The sequence below is a fragment of the Scophthalmus maximus genome, chromosome 10 (assembly GCF_022379125.1).
Source record: "Scophthalmus maximus strain ysfricsl-2021 chromosome 10, ASM2237912v1, whole genome shotgun sequence".
Classification (NCBI taxonomy): Eukaryota; Metazoa; Chordata; class Actinopteri; order Pleuronectiformes; family Scophthalmidae; genus Scophthalmus; species Scophthalmus maximus.
Window position 1 is genome coordinate 20,291,761 of NC_061524.1, and position 15,740 is coordinate 20,307,500.

At 44.9% G+C, this 15,740-nt stretch overlaps 1 protein-coding gene and 1 long non-coding RNA gene across 6 annotated transcripts in view; one reads left to right on the plus strand and one right to left on the minus strand.

Moving 5' to 3' along the window:
• The window catches only part of LOC118284645 (DENN domain-containing protein 4B), a 34,293-nt gene that overhangs the window by 15,496 nt on the left and 3,057 nt on the right, over window positions 1-15,740 (minus strand). For 2 of the 5 annotated variants that reach the window (XM_047334890.1, XM_035607519.2), the window contains exons 1-7: window positions 10,586-10,910; window positions 7,742-8,107; window positions 4,449-4,704; window positions 3,846-3,915; window positions 3,583-3,752; window positions 3,242-3,483; window positions 2,949-3,015 (exon numbers count right to left, since the gene is read on the minus strand). In XM_047334890.1, coding sequence (XP_047190846.1) covers window positions 2,949-3,015; window positions 3,242-3,483; window positions 3,583-3,752; window positions 3,846-3,915; window positions 4,449-4,704; window positions 7,742-8,088 — 1,152 coding nt within the window. In that variant the 5' untranslated portion in view covers window positions 8,089-8,107; window positions 10,586-10,910. Of the gene's footprint in view, window positions 1-2,948; window positions 3,016-3,241; window positions 3,484-3,582; window positions 3,753-3,845; window positions 3,916-4,448; window positions 4,705-7,741; window positions 8,108-10,585; window positions 10,911-13,455; window positions 13,631-13,887; window positions 14,045-15,740 lie in introns of those variants that run through there. The other 3 variants (XM_035607520.2, XM_035607521.2, XM_035607518.2) reach the window with 3 other exon arrangements.
• The window catches only part of LOC118284704, a 2,040-nt gene continuing 260 nt past the window's right edge, over window positions 13,961-15,740 (plus strand). The window contains exons 1-2 of the long non-coding RNA XR_004784928.2: window positions 13,961-14,098; window positions 15,599-15,740. The exon at window positions 15,599-15,740 is cut by the window's right edge and continues 260 nt beyond it. This is a non-coding gene — a long non-coding RNA (uncharacterized LOC118284704). The remainder of the gene's footprint in view (window positions 14,099-15,598) is intronic.

Genomic DNA, 15,740 nt, shown 5'->3' on the forward strand with positions numbered 1-15,740 from the left:
ACTGTATATGAAGAAGATCAATTACTTCATATATAAAGAAGATCAGTGACTGTATATAAAGACAATCAGGGACTGTATATAAAAAAGACCAGCGACTGTATATAAAGACGATCAGTGACTGTATACAAAGATGATCAGCGACTGTATACAAAGACGATCAGCGACTGTATATAAAGACGATCAGCGACTGTATATAAAGAAAATCAGCGGCTGTATATAAAGACAATCAGTGACTGTATATGAAGACGATCAATTACTTTACATATAAAGAAGATCAGCAACTGTTTATAAAGACGATCAGCGATTGTATATATAGACGATCACAGACTGTATATAAAAACGATCATTGACTGTATATGAAGACGATCAGCGACTGTATATAAAGACGATCAGACACTGTATATAAAGACAATCAGTGACTGTATATAAAGACAATCAGACACTGTATATAAAGACGATCAGTGACTATATAAAGACGATCAGCGACTGTATATAAAGACGATCAGTGACTGTATATGAAGATGATCAGTTCATTTATATATAAAGAAGATCAGCGACTGTATATAAAGAATATCAGTGACTGTATATGAAGACGATCAGCGACTGTATATAAAGACGATCACAGACTGTATATAAAGACAATCAGGGACTATATAAAGACGATCAGCGACTATATAAAGACGATCAGCGACTGTATATAAAGACGATCAGTGACTGTATATGAAGACAATCAATTACTTTATATATAAAGAAGACCAGCGACTGTATCTAAAGACGATCAGTGACTGTATATAAAGAATATCAGCGAATGTATATAAAGAATATCAGCGACTGTATATAAAGACGATCAGTGACTGTATATAAAGACAATCAGGGACTGTATATAAAGACGGTCAGCGACTGTATATAAAGACGATCAGCAACTGTATATAAAGACGATCGGAGACTGTATATAAAGAAGATTAGCGACTGAATATAAAGAAGATTAGCGACTGTATATTAAGACAATCAGGGACTGTATATAAAGACAATCACTGACTGTATATAAAGAAGATCATTGACTGTATATGAAGACGATCAGCGACTGTATATAAAGACGATCAGCAACTGTATATAAAGACGATCAGTGACTGTATATAAAGACGATCAGACACTGTATATAAAGATGATCAGTGACTATATGAAGATGATCAGTTAATTTATATATAAAAAAGATCAGCGACTGTATATAAAGACGATCAGTGACTCTATATAAAGAATATCAGTGACTGTATATAAAGACAATCAGCGACTGTATATAAAGACAATCAGTGACTGTATATAAAGACGATCGGTGACTGTATATGAAGACGATCAATTACTTCATATATAAAGAAGATCAGCGACTGTATATAAAGACGATCAGTGACTGTATATAAAGACGATCAGACACAGTATATAAAGACGATCAGTGACTGTATATGAAGAAGATCAATTACTTCATATATAAAGAAGATCAGTGACTGTATATAAAGACAATCAGGGACTGTATATAAAAAAGACCAGCGACTGTATATAAAGACGATCAGTGACTGTATACAAAGATGATCAGCGACTGTATATAAAGACGATCAGCGACTGTATACAAAGACGATCAGTGACTGTATATAAAGACGATCAGCGACTGTATATAAAGAAAATCAGCGGCTGTATATAAAGACAATCAGTGACTGTATATGAAGACGATCAATTACTTTACATATAAAGAAGATCAGCGACTGTTTATAAAGACGATCAGCGATTGTATATATAGACGATCACAGACTGTATATAAAAACGATCATTGACTGTATATGAAGACGATCAGCGACTGTATATAAAGACGATCAGACACTGTATATAAAGACAATCAGTGACTGTATATAAAGACAATCAGACACTGTATATAAAGACGATCAGTGACTATATAAAGACGATCAGCGACTGTATATAAAGACGATCAGTGACTGTATATGAAGATGATCAGTTCATTTATATATAAAGAAGATCAGCGACTGTATATAAAGAATATCAGTGACTGTATATGAAGACGATCAGCGACTGTATATAAAGACGATCACAGACTGTATATAAAGACAATCAGGGACTATATAAAGACGATCAGCGACTATATAAAGACGATCAGCGACTGTATATAAAGATGATCAGTGACTGTATATGAAGACAATCAATTACTTTATATATAAAGAAGACCAGCGACTGTATATAAAGACGATCAGTGACTGTATATAAAGAATATCAGCGAATGTATATAAAGAATATCAGTGACTGTATATAAAGACGATCAGTGACTGTATATATAGACAATCAGGGACTGTATATAAAGACGGTCAGCGACTGTATATAAAGACGATCAGCAACTGTATATAAATACGATCGGAGACTGTATATAAAGAAGATTAGCGACTGAATATAAAGAAGATTAGCGACTGTATATTAAGACAATCAGGGACTGTATATAAAGACAATCACTGACTGTATATAAAGAAGATCATTGACTGTATATGAAGACGATCAGCGACTGTATATAAAGACGATCAGTAACTGTATATAAAGACGATCAGTGACTGTATATAAAGACGATCAGTGACTATATGAAGATGATCAGTTAATTTATATATAAAAAAGATCAGCGACTGTATATAAAGACGATCAGTGACTCTATATAAAGAATATCAGTGAATGTATATAAAGAATATCAGCAACTGTATATAAAGACGATCAGTGACTGTATATAAAGACAATCAGCGACTGTATATAAAAACGATCAGCAACTGTATATAAAGACGATCGGAGACTGTATATAAAGAAGATTAGCGGCTGAATATGTAGACGATCAGCGACTGCATATGTAGACGATCAGTAACTGTATATAAAGATGTGTCGCAGGTCTGAATCCGTGTCTGTACCTGGACAAGGATGCGCGGCCGCTGGGGGGAAGGAAACGGGACGTTGTGCATGAAGCTGGAGATGTGTCTGCAGATAGACAGAGAACAGAGCGACACATCAACTACGACACATTCAATCTCATCATCTGTTCAAAGTTCAAATGTTTTCAACCAGAGTTTTACATTATTGTTTATTGTTCATCAGGGTGTCATTTGACACAATCAGGAGACTGAAAAAGAGTTTTTACAGTGAAACCAGGATACTGCTTTTACTAACAGCGATTCCAATATTAGAATGTGAATGTTGCACTGACTTCTCCAGCGGCAGGACGTGAGGTCCGGAGATGGAGTATCTGTAGATGAAGGTGAGGAACTTCTGGAAGACGGTGAAGAAGGGCCAGTGGGACAGGACGCAGATGCTCTTCTTCGCCTGCAGGCTGCGACTGGTGATGGGCCGGCGGTCGACCACGCTGAGGAGGCCGAGCCGCACGCTCTGCCGCTCCGACAGCAGCTCCCGGGGGAACGACTCGTAGAACTGGATGGCCGCTCCGTAAACCTGCGGGGAGCGAGGAGGAGGATGGGTCGCCTTTTGAAAAAGGGGACCTGCGTCGACCCGCCGGTCGGTGTGTGCGTGTGTGTGTGTTGCTCCGCTCACCTTGTCGCCACAGGCCGACGTGAGAACGAAGGTGGAGAAGACAGGTAGCTGGTACTTGGTGTTCAGGGGCCAGCTCTCCACGGTGACGCCCATCGGCAGGCAGAAGACGGGCACCGACTCAGGCAGAGGAAACGCCTCCAGGTCGTCCTCCGGGTAGCGGCTGATCAGACCTGCGGGCGGCGGCGAACGCCATGTTAGTTTGTTCACGCCTGAGCCCTCAGCTCAGTGTTTTAAATCCCCTCAGTGTCTGTGGATATACTCACTGGCCTCGTACACCAAGGCATTGGCTTTGGCCACAGCTCGCTTGTAGCACACGTACAGGGCTGGACCCCACTGCGCACACAGACACGCATGCGCGCACACACACACAGACACAGGCACGCACGCACACACACACACACACACAGACATGCGCACGCACACAGGCGCACACACAAAAAAATTGTTATATCTTATATAACAACGAACAAATAAACCTGCATTAAAAAGGAAGGGCGATTTATTATCTCTGCCAAGGAGGTTATGGATGTTAGGACAGTCAGTCTGTCTGTCTGTCTGTTTATCTGTCTATCTGTTTTTCTGTCTGTTTATCTGTCTGTCACTCTGTTTATTTGTCTTTCTGTTTATCCGTCTGCCTGTCTGTTTATTTGTCTGTCTGTCTCTCTGTTTATTTATTTGTCTGTGTTTATCTGTCTGTCTATCTGTCTCTCTGTCTGTCTGTCTCTCTGTCTGTCTCTCTGTTTGTCTGTCTCTGTCTGTCTGTAGCTCTCTCTCTCTCTCTCACTGTCTGTCTGTCTGTCACCACTAACTGTAAATAACATATATATATATATATATATGTAATAATTTCTCTCCTCGTCCCTCACCATGCCCGTATTGAGGTTCTTGTCGACACGGCAGAATGTGTGCGGCGCCACCTCCCCCTTGCCAGGCAGCAGCAGGGCGATGTCGGTGACGCCCAGCGTGTGGAGCCCCTGGGAGTCCAGAGCCCGGCGGTACGTCAGGAAGACCCGGTGAGTTGTGGGGGCGCTGCCAGCGCACAGGCTGGCGGAGCGGCTGTAGGGCGTCGTCTCGATGACGTACCAGCTCTGCTTCGGCTGCTCCTTCCCCTCGTACAGAACCCTGCGGGGACAGACCGCAGACGCACACGGTCAGATCTCACTTCGCCGGGAATTTAAAAAAAATGCTGTTTGATTGTTCGGGAAAGATTATCAATTGCTTTTTTATCGATTTTTGTTCCTCGGCTGATTTCAAGCGAGTTTCAGCTCCCGAGTTGTTAAAAAGCAAAACTGAACAGACCCATTTATTTCACAGACTTGTCGGTATCTACGTTTGTTTGCCGACATGGAAAACTTTTATTCTACAGAATAAACTACGCAGGAAAGGTGAGCATTTGGTTTTTATCAGAATGTTTTTTTTAGGCCACGCCCCCCAAAAAGAAGCCTGGTTCAAACTCAAACTACGAAAACACAAGTGAGCGAGCGAACATTGTTCCTCCTCTTGAACTGTACGTCCATTATCTTTCTTTTAATTCAATTTGTCCTGATGCTTTTCTCAGGTTGTTAACATTTGTTTGCATAAATAAAAATATTGCAAACTGTAACATTTAACAAGATTCAGCAGCTTCGAAAGAAAAGGAACAGTTGTTTAAAAGTTTGTTAATTCACCTGTTTAAAAAAAAACTAAATGTCTGCTTTAACTTAATTTTTCTATGTTTTCATTGTATCTTCTGCACCAGGAATAATTTGTCCTGTTTGTTTTTGTTTTTTAAAACCACATCAAAAAGATAAATGAGCTTTTTATTTATTTTCGATGGAAATCTGAGATAATGACATGAGGAAGTGTAAAAACACCCATCAGGCCCGTTAAAGAAGATTAAAGAATCAATGCTGCAACTCGACTGAATCCTGACGCTCACAGAGTCTGACTGAATCCTGACGCTCACAGAGTCTGACTGAATCCTGACGCTCACAGAGTCTGACTGAATCCTGACGCTCACAGAGTCTGACTGAATCCTGACGCTCACAGAGTCTGACTGAATCCTGACGCTCACAGAGTCTGACTGAATCCTGACGCTCACAGAGTCTGACTGAATCCTGACGCTCACAGAGTCTGACTGAATCCTGACGCTCACAGAGTCTGACTGAATCCTGACGCTCACAGAGTCTGACTGAATCCTGACGCTCACAGAGTCTGACTGAATCCTGACGCTCACAGAGTCTGACTGAGTCTGACTGAATCCTGACGCTCACAGAGTCTGACTGAATCCTGACGCTCACAGAGTCTGACTGAGTCTGACTGAATCCTGACACTCACAGAGTCTGACTGAGTCTGACACTCACAGAGTCTGACTGAATCCTGACGCTCACAGAGTCTGACTGAGTCTGACTGAATCCTGACGCTCACAGAGTCTGACTGAGTCTGACTGAATCCTGACGCTCACAGAGTCTGACTGAGTCTGACTGAATCCTGACGCTCACAGAGTCTGACTGAGTCTGACTGAATCCTGACGCTCACAGAGTCTGACTGAATCCTGACACTCACAGAGTCTGACTGAATCCTGACGCTCACAGAGTCTGAATCCCGTCATGGGATGAACACGACACTAAACCCTTGAACAAACTCAGGGTTTCCCTCTTTGTCCACCGTCCCGATCCACAGTAATTACACAGCTCAATACAATAGAAACGAGAGAGTGTGTGTGTGTGTGTGTGTGTGTGTGTGTGTGTGTGTCTGTGTGTGTGTGTGATGCTGACGAGAGTCCAGTGTGTCTGTGTGTGTGTGATGCTGACGAGTCCAGCACACACACACACACACACCACTTGTTACATAATCCTCTGGATTATATAATCTGAAGCTTTCATATGCATCACGTGAACCAAACACACCATACACACGCTCTCTGCACGAGAGCGACGGCACCATCGCCATGATGCATTTCATTTCATCACCTCCACCGAGGAGGACACTCTGATGGAACATGGACCTGTCTGTCTGTCTGTCTGATGGAACATGGACCTGTCTGTCTGTCTGTCTGTCTGTCTGCTCGAACATGGACCTGTCTGTCTGTCTGTTCGACCATGGACCTGTCTGTCTGTCTGTCTGTCTGTCTGTCTGATGGAACATGGACCTGTCTGTTTCTCTGTCTGTCTGTCTGTCTGTCTGCTCGAACATGGATCTGTCTTTCTCTCTGTCTGTTCGAACATGGACCTGTCTGTCTCTCTGTCTGTCTGCCTGTTTGTCTGTCTGTCTGTCTGCTCAAACATGGACCTGTCTATCTCTCTGTCTGTCTGCCTGTCTGTTTGAACATGGACCTGTCTGTCTGTCTGCTCGAACATGGACCTGTCTGTCTGTCTGTCTGATGGAACATGGACCTGTTTGTTTCTCTGTCTGTCTGTCTGTCTGCTCGAACATGGATCTGTCTTTCTCTCTGTCTGTTCGAACATGGACCTGTCTGTCTCTCTGTCTGTCTGCCTGTCTGTCTGCTCAAACATGGACCTGTCTGTCTCTCTATCTGTCTGTCTGTCTGTTCGAACATGGACCTGTGTGTCTGCTCGAACATGGATCTGTCTTTCTCTCTGTCTGTTCGAACATGGACCTGTCTGTCTCTCTGTCTGTCTGCTCAAACATGGACCTGTCTGTCTCTCTATCTGTCTGTCTGTTCGAACATGGACCTGTCTGTCTGATGGAACATGGACCTGACTGTCTGTCTGATGGAACATGGACCTTTCTGTTTCTCTGTCTGTCTGTCTGTCTGTCTGCTCGAACATGGATCTGTCTTTCTCTCTGTCTGTTCGAACATGGACCTGTCTGTCTCTCTGTCTGTCTGCCTGTCTGTCTGTCTGTCTGCTCAAACATGGACCTGTCTATCTCTCTGTCTGTCTGCCTGTCTGTTTGAACATGGACCAGTCTGTCTGTGAAAACTTCCATGGCGAAGGTAATAACCCTGCGTTCCATTAAACCTCAGAACTCAGAATTACGATCTCCGACTCGGGAGGCCGGAAAAAAATCAGAGCTCTGAGGTGTAACGGAACGCGGCGGTTGACCCAGGTTCAACAGTCCTGAAGCGTGTTCACGTGTCACTTTGTTGACAAAGTTGTTCCAGGTTCTGCTGGGTTGAGTCTCTTTACATCGGACAGCTGTGGAGGTAAAGTCTCACCCCAGGTCCAGGACGGGCGGCTTGTCCCGTCCTCTGCGGTAGCACAGGAACAGGTGAGGGTTGTTGATGAGGCCGGCGCTCAGCTCGGCCGAGTGTCCGCCCAGAGTCCTCTCGATGCAGGTGAAGCCCTCCGGCACTTCCTCCCCGAGCCCCTTGGCGATCACCGCCAGGTCCGTGACCGGATCCACCGCCCCCCGGCCCGCCAAGGTCGAGGAGGAGGAGGGGGACGAGGAGGAGGTGGAGCAGCAGGTCTTACCCTCCTCATCCAGAGGCCTCCAGGGGCCCGCAGGGTCCAGACCTGCCACCACAAAGTAGTCCACCAGCTGGGGACATTTCTCCTCTGTCATGCCGCCTGTCTGCCCTCCACTGGAGAGAGAGAGACAGGCAGAGAGACACAGAGAGAGAGACAGACAGACAGACAGACAGACACAGAGAGACAGACAGACAATTTTCATTTTCTTTTTTCCACCACAGACAGTTCAGTGACAAACAGCGTGATTAAAGTGGCGAGCAGAGTGTGTGTGTTTAGTGTTTGTTCGTGTTTGTGCGCATGTGTGTGTGTGTCAGTGTTTGTGAGTGTGTATGTGAGAGAGCGTGTGCTTGTGTGTGTGTGTGTGTGTGTGTGTGTGTGTGTGTGTGTGTGTGCGTTTGAGTGTGTTTGAGTGTGTTCAGTGTTTGTTCATGTGTGTGCCTGTGTGTTCAGTGTTTATTTGTTTGTTTGTTTGTGTGAGTGTGTCCAGTGTTTGTTTGTTTGTTTGTTTGTTTGTGTTTGTTTGTGTGTGTGTGTGTGTGTGTTCAGTGATGCTCTCGCTCTCTCTCTCTTATGTAACTGATGAATCATAAACACTAAGACTGTAGAAGAATCATGACAGAACAAATTCTCTGTGAAAAAAACTGCTGAGAGCAAATGTACTATTTGCAATATGAACTGTACAAAAGAGCAAAGAATTAATCTGACGAACAATCTGCCATTAAAGCTACAGTGTGAGTCCCATCTCAGCGTCGCATCAGAGAGCCACGGTCGTGCACGAGGAGCAGAGACGCTCGTTCGCTAATGATAAAGCTACAGTTTGTAATATTTAGAAGAACTTATTCACAGAAATTGAATATATGGTCCAGAACTATGTGATCATATATGTATAATGAGTTACATATAGTTCCATGAGGTGAACCCGACCTCCGTGTGAGTCTCCATGTTTCTACGTCGTGTTGAATATGGTTGTTGCACAAAGCGGTCCAGAATACGCCTCGTTCACGTAGAAGCAAACTTCGTGTCCCTCGCGCCGGGAGGCGCCGTGTTACTCAGCGAGGAAACACAAAGTGATCCTGCGTCCCAAAACTTGGTTTTTAAATAACTTCCGATCACAAAAACTCCAAAAGTTGTTTTTAAAACTCCAAGTCCACACGACCGTCTCAGAAATAATCACCGTCCACACCAACATGCCTGAAAACAGACACGTCACATGACCGTTCACGTTCACAGGTGGAACTGTTACTGACAGGAAGTGTTAGCGCCGCTTTGCCCGAGAAGAACCAATCAGAGAAGAGAATGTGGTCGTCTGCGTCTGAATGTGAACTCAGATTGTTCAGATGTTCTCGACGGATAAAACTTTTTGATTTCCTTCCCTTTAACTGTGAAAACAGAGAGAGAGAGATGGACGACGAGGAAAAAGTTCAACGACCGCTGGGCCAAAGGTCAACCAGCAAACAGGAAGAAGGCTGGCTGCCTGTTTCCTGTTCATCGATGACTTCCAACAACACACACACACACAGATCTACTGTCACACCCGAGTGGGTTTCCATCTCATCCTGTACGCCCACCACAGATCTGCCAAAATGTGTAGACTCAAAACTCTGATCTGACCTGGTGTCTAATTTAATGTTCAATGACACATTTTAATGTGTCAGTGAGCCCCGCTCCATAACACGTCGGAACTCAGAAGTCGTGTTTATCGTTCCGTTGAAATTTGGGAATATATGAATTACGACCGCGTGAAAATTCTCTGATTTCAGCTTCTTCAATATGAATGTGTTCTGGTTTCTTTGTTCCTCTGTGACAGTGAACTGAAGATCTTTGGTGTGTGGACAAACATCATTTCAGGGTTCAGGAAAATAGAGTGTCATTTTATGACGTTTTACGGACCAAACGACCAATCGATTAATCGAGAAAATAATCAACAGATTAATCGGTGATTGAAAATAATCGTTAAGTTGCAGCCATAATAATTACGCCACTGATCGCTCCCTGCACTTTGTGTGTTAGGGTCGTCCTGGAAGGTTTAGTGAATTAAACATTTATTTACAGCTACAGTGTGTAATATTTAGAAGAACTTAATCACTTTAATTGAAAATATTGTCCATGACTATGTGTTCATATATGAGTTAAATATAGTTCCATGAGGTGAATCCGACCTCCATGTTTCTACGTCGTGTTGAATACGGTTGTTGAACTAAACGGTCCAGAATACGTTCGCGTTGAAGTTTCAGACGCTGACGGAAACCGGAAATGAATCAGCGGTGCGCCGCCATAAAGTGTCCCCCTGTTGGCCGCGTGGTTGGTTGCGACTTTACCACCAGGTGCCGCCAGAAATTTAAACGATAAGGATATTTCAACAGAGTTTTGTGTTAAGAGTTTGTATTATTCCCAATTTTTTTTTACTGCAAACAAACATCGGTTTCAAATATCGTTTATCGGTCTTGAGGTTAGTACTAATCGGTATCGGTCGACCCCCCTCCCCTTCCACCAAGTTCACTGGAGATCTGCTAAAAAACAATCCAACCAACCAAACGATCTGTTGATGCCCAACGTTCTGGAACATGAAGTGAATATTAAGTGTTACTCACACGCAGACGCTCCAACTGCAGAGTAAGTGATGCTCTCATCCGATATCACCAGAGGTCGGAGGAGTCAGAGTAAGAAGGTGAAAGGGCAGAGCCCTGGTTAACCGACAACGCAGTGGAGGAGGAGACAGGAAACACCGCGATGAAGTGAAGTTCCTCCTAAAATTACAATTGTCTTTTTTCTATCTTTTTCCTGTAACGAGCAGTTAGAGGAGCAGAGCTACGCCAACATTCACAGTCGCGGCGTTTCAATATTTCTGCTTCACAAAACCTTCAGGTCACGTTCGACCTCTCAAATGTCACAGAGGACAGTTTTAGCTGAAACAGCTGATTTCAACAGTCACTTCCTCTTTTAAAAGGACCAATGTGCAACAATGGAAACCTCGCGCACGCACACATGCACATGCACGCGCACACACACACACACACACAGGAAAGCCCAGGGACTCGTACCAGCTTTCCTCACCGTCACTCCACTACAGTACAACGACAGGACCAATGTCATTCGGTACATAAGTTCATCAGTTTCATCATAAATCATCTCGTCTCTGTGGCAACGTGGTAAAAACCAAACACTTTGACGGTGAGTCATCTTCACATAGCACAAACCCAGAGCTATTCAGTTTATGTAATAACAGAAGCAGCAAACGTTTATAACCTTTCTGAGGCAGCTGGATTCCCTCACAAGTGGGAACTGTGTACTGGCAGCTATGAGTGGGTAGGTTTGACCAGGGACCGGCACCGGTTCCAAATTTTGCTGCCAGAACTCCTGTCTGTAGTGAAATAGTTACGCTGCTGACCGGCAACATAGACATCACCGCACATTCATCAACTCGCTCTCTGCGAGGCTCTGTTAGAACGTAGCATTAAAGCACTAAATTGCCTGAAGGTAAACGGTCCAACAGTGTTGCCGTGTTTCAGACAGTCTATTTAAAGCCCCAGTGTGTTATTTTCTCACTATTCTCGGGCGGCATCTGGTGGTAAAGTTGCAAACTGCAACCAACTGAGCGGCCGACAGTGGACACTTTATGGCGGCGCAGTGCTGATTCCACTTCCGGTTTCCGGCACCGCTTTGTTCAACAACCGTATTCAACACGACGTCGAAACACGGAGACTCACGCGGAGTTCGGGTCCACCTCATGGAACTATATTTAACTCATACATATATGAACACGCAGTAATTGACAATATTTATTCAATTTCTGTGAATAAGTTCCTCTAACTATTACAAACTGTAGCTGTATCATTAGCGAACAAGCGTCTCTGCTCCTCGTGCACGACCGTGGACTCGCTCTTCACGACGCGCTCACAACTGCTCAACGCTGCCAGACAGTCGCTCGCTCCCTCGTCACGTTGAAAGTTGAGACTTTTGGAGGCGGGGACGACGGCCGACGCTCCGTGTTTGACTGTCACCATGGCAACATGTCCAACAGAACAGTGTTTCATTGGATGAAGCACTGAAACTATTTGGTGTTTAATTACTGTAGTTGTGTTTTGTTGATTACTGATTTACTGATTTATATTTGTATATTTCAGTTAAATATACTTTAAACTGTTGACAAGTTCCAATTTGCCTCAGCAATAAAAAATCTGTTCTTTTGATTGGCCGTCAATTTGTGCTTTTTGTAAATGAAAAAAAAGTATCGGTTCTGGCCGAACGTTTAGGCATTATTTGTGAGATGTATTAAATGACTATATCGCGAACGCAGCGACATTAAATTTTCTCGTACAAAGATATATTGAGATATTATTTATTGGCCATATCGCCCAGCCCTACCAGTACCGTTTCAAAAGTATTTATTTAGCACCGCCGGTATCAGACAAAAACCCAAACGATACATAACCTGAGGTTGAGGAAGCGGCGATGGCGGCTCAAAGAGGTTTAGCGTAGATGCTGCTGTAAGCATCAGTTCCATCGGAACACAAGAGAATCTCTAGACGGTTTTGTGTTGAGAAACCATCTGGAGCGGCAGGCTGACAAGTTTCCTTTTCTGTCGATCAAGAAATCAACAAATATTAGACCTGAGGTTTGTGTTTTTCTGTGGATCACACCGTCTCTGCTGACATTCATGATCCCTTCAGGACCAGCTGCTCTCAGAACAGCATCAGCCTCATGGTGTTGAAAGTCCGACATGGTTATTGTATTGATCGGTAAAGTGGAAGTGAGATTCCTGAGAGGGAAGTCGCTCTCCACTTCATCAGACGCATAGCAGATATTAATAACGACAACAGCTGCTGAGGCCTGAGCCCGTTGTCCACTGTCAGTTATCTTACTGAAGACATCGTCTCAAGTTTCCAGGTCTGGAACACCTCCTTCATCCGTCATCTTCCTACCTGCTGCGGCCTTTTAAATCAGAACTCGGAAGGTTCCTCTAGACGATGGCGTTACTGGTGACGCCGAGGGAACGATAAATGTGGAAATCTAAAAATCTACCAAAATCTAATCAGTTCATCTTTGAGAAAAAGTTTGAGACCAATTTTTAAGGGGAATATCCTGTTCACGAGATTGCGAAGGACCTAGACCCCAAAAAACATAAAACTGACCTTGACGCAGAAGCAGGAAAACAAAGGGACTAATATGACCACCCACAACCGAGTGCGTTTCTGTCAGAGAGTTCTTCCTGTTAAAAGGGAGTTTTTTTCTCTCGACAGTCGCCAAGTGCTTTGCTCATTGTGGGATTTGTTGGGTTTTCCCTGTAATATTGTAATATTGACCTCACTATGTAAAGTGCCTTGAGACAATGTATGTTGTGATATAGCGTTTGTTTTCGGGTTTCCCGTCATTTTCATCATCGCCATCATCGTCATCATCATCATCATCATCATCGTTTCCACAGAGTTGGGATGAAGAAACAGAAAAGCAGTTCACTCACCTCCCTGCTAACGGAAGGGGGCTGACGAGCTAACGAGCTAACTGCTAATCCTGCTGCTCCTGTAAGGGTGTTCAAACATCAGCAGCAAATTATATTCTGATGTGACGAGAAGAGTCCGAGTCTGACAGACAGACAGACAGACAGACAGACAGACAGACAGAGAGAGAGACAGACAGACAGACAGAGAGACAGACAGACAGACAGACAGACAGACAGACAGACAGAGAGAGAGACAGACAGACAGACAGACAGAGACAGACAGACAGACAGACAGACAGACAGAGAGACAGAGAGAGAGACAGACAGATAGACAGACAGAGAGAGAGACAGACAGACAGACAGACAGACAGACAGACAGACAGACAGAGAGAGAGAGAGACAGACAGACAGACAGACAGAGAGAGAGACAGACAGACAGACAGACAGTCCGACCTGAGCGGCTGTTTTCTGACAGTCAGCCCGAGAAGCTGCCACAGGAAGCGGAGCGCAGCTTTCAGTTCCAGTGTAGGTGAACCAGAAGTGCAGCAGAGTGAGACGCAGCTGAGGACTAAGGAAGTGGAGGTGACATCTCCACCACACACGCCACACACGCAGCGAGGATGGTGTTAATCTGTGTGTCGGAGCTGTGTGTTCACTGGTACTGGTGGGTGTGTGTGTGTGTGTGTGTGTGTGTGTGTGTGTGGGGGACAGTGGCTCTTTGTGTCACGGCGTCTCACACACCAGTCATCGACCTCTCATCACGTTCAGCGAGATGATTCGACGACGTCAGAGTCACATGTTCTGACCCGGTGCTCAGTGTTTCAGCTCTGCGTCGGCACTGACACGCCTGGAAGACACGCGCGTTGCTGATCACTTTCCTTTGCATTAGTTATTTGATGATATTATTAACGGGGCTGAGGCGTCATGATTGACAGCTGACACAGAGCGCAGACTCATAAAATGACGTCGCCAGCACAAGATGGCGGCGCCGGTATTGGGGAAAGGTCTTGCTTAAGCGGACACATGTTGTCCGTTGTTTGGACTGGCAGCGTTTATTCACTAGTCTCTGATTTCAGAGGCTGGAAAAACTCCGACAGGCGTAACCGTAGCAACAGAGATGAGGGTTTTTTTCCACTAACACTTATCAGCGTGGGCGGAGCCTGAGTTTAGATCTACTAGAAATGACAAACCCGGAATCAGCGGTGTTTCCAAAAGTCACGTGGTGACGTCATGCAACGCACACGTCAGCTGACTGTAGCGGCTGCACATCCTGACCTCGGGCAGCGGCAGGTGGCCCCACGAACAGTTGGTGCAGCGACTCTCTGAGCTCAGACACTCAACAGTGATCGTCTGTCGGGTTCAGGAGGGGGAGGATCATCATCATCACCATCACCACTCCACCCACCCACCCACCCACCCACACCCACACACACACACACACACACACACACACACACACACACACACACACACACACACACACACACACACACACACACACACACACACACTGACTACTGGAGTTGGTTTGAATATCTGGAGTCTAAATTTAGACCGAGGAGTCCCTGTGTGACGAGCAGCGTCCAGAGGACCACGCCAACTACGTCACGCACCCTGATTCCAAAACACGGGAGTTCAGAGGTCGAAAGATTGATCTTGTTGTTCGTACCAGGTAAAATAATCTCTCGGACGCACGTCGTCGAGCCGTTATGGGTCGTTTGGTTGCTGCTTAGGGAACGTGGTGTCGGAATTATGGTAAATGCGAGTTTGCCAAACTTGGAACTTGCACGTGAACATTCCCGTCAAGTCGTCATAATCACGAGAGGGGAAACCCGGGAGATAATGTTGAGTTCCCGGGAACCAGAACCTTTCGACGTGGCGGAGAAGACGACGGATTGTGCGATGGATGGAACCTGATTCTTCATTTTGAACAGTGCAACAAGTATCAGCTGTTGCTCCTGTACATCATTGTAATCTGTAATCTATGTTCACTTACCTAGCCGTTGATTAAGACCCATGCTTATTATGATTCCACCACAACTAATGGACTATAGTCGGTCCAAGCGGTGCAACGTTATTACAATAGCCATGTCGCCATTTTTTTTTTCAACAAAGCACTTCAAGTGGAAGTGAAGTTTTCTAACTTTGTGTTTTCTCCCTGCAGATAATTTTGGTGACAGACGTGGCGTCGTCCTCGGAGTTATGAACGATGAAGAGCGTCCGTCAACCGGGCTGTTACGTAACCTCCTGAAAACAAAGATGGGGGGGGGGGCAGTGAACGCAGCACAGCAGGAATGCAGGCAAGT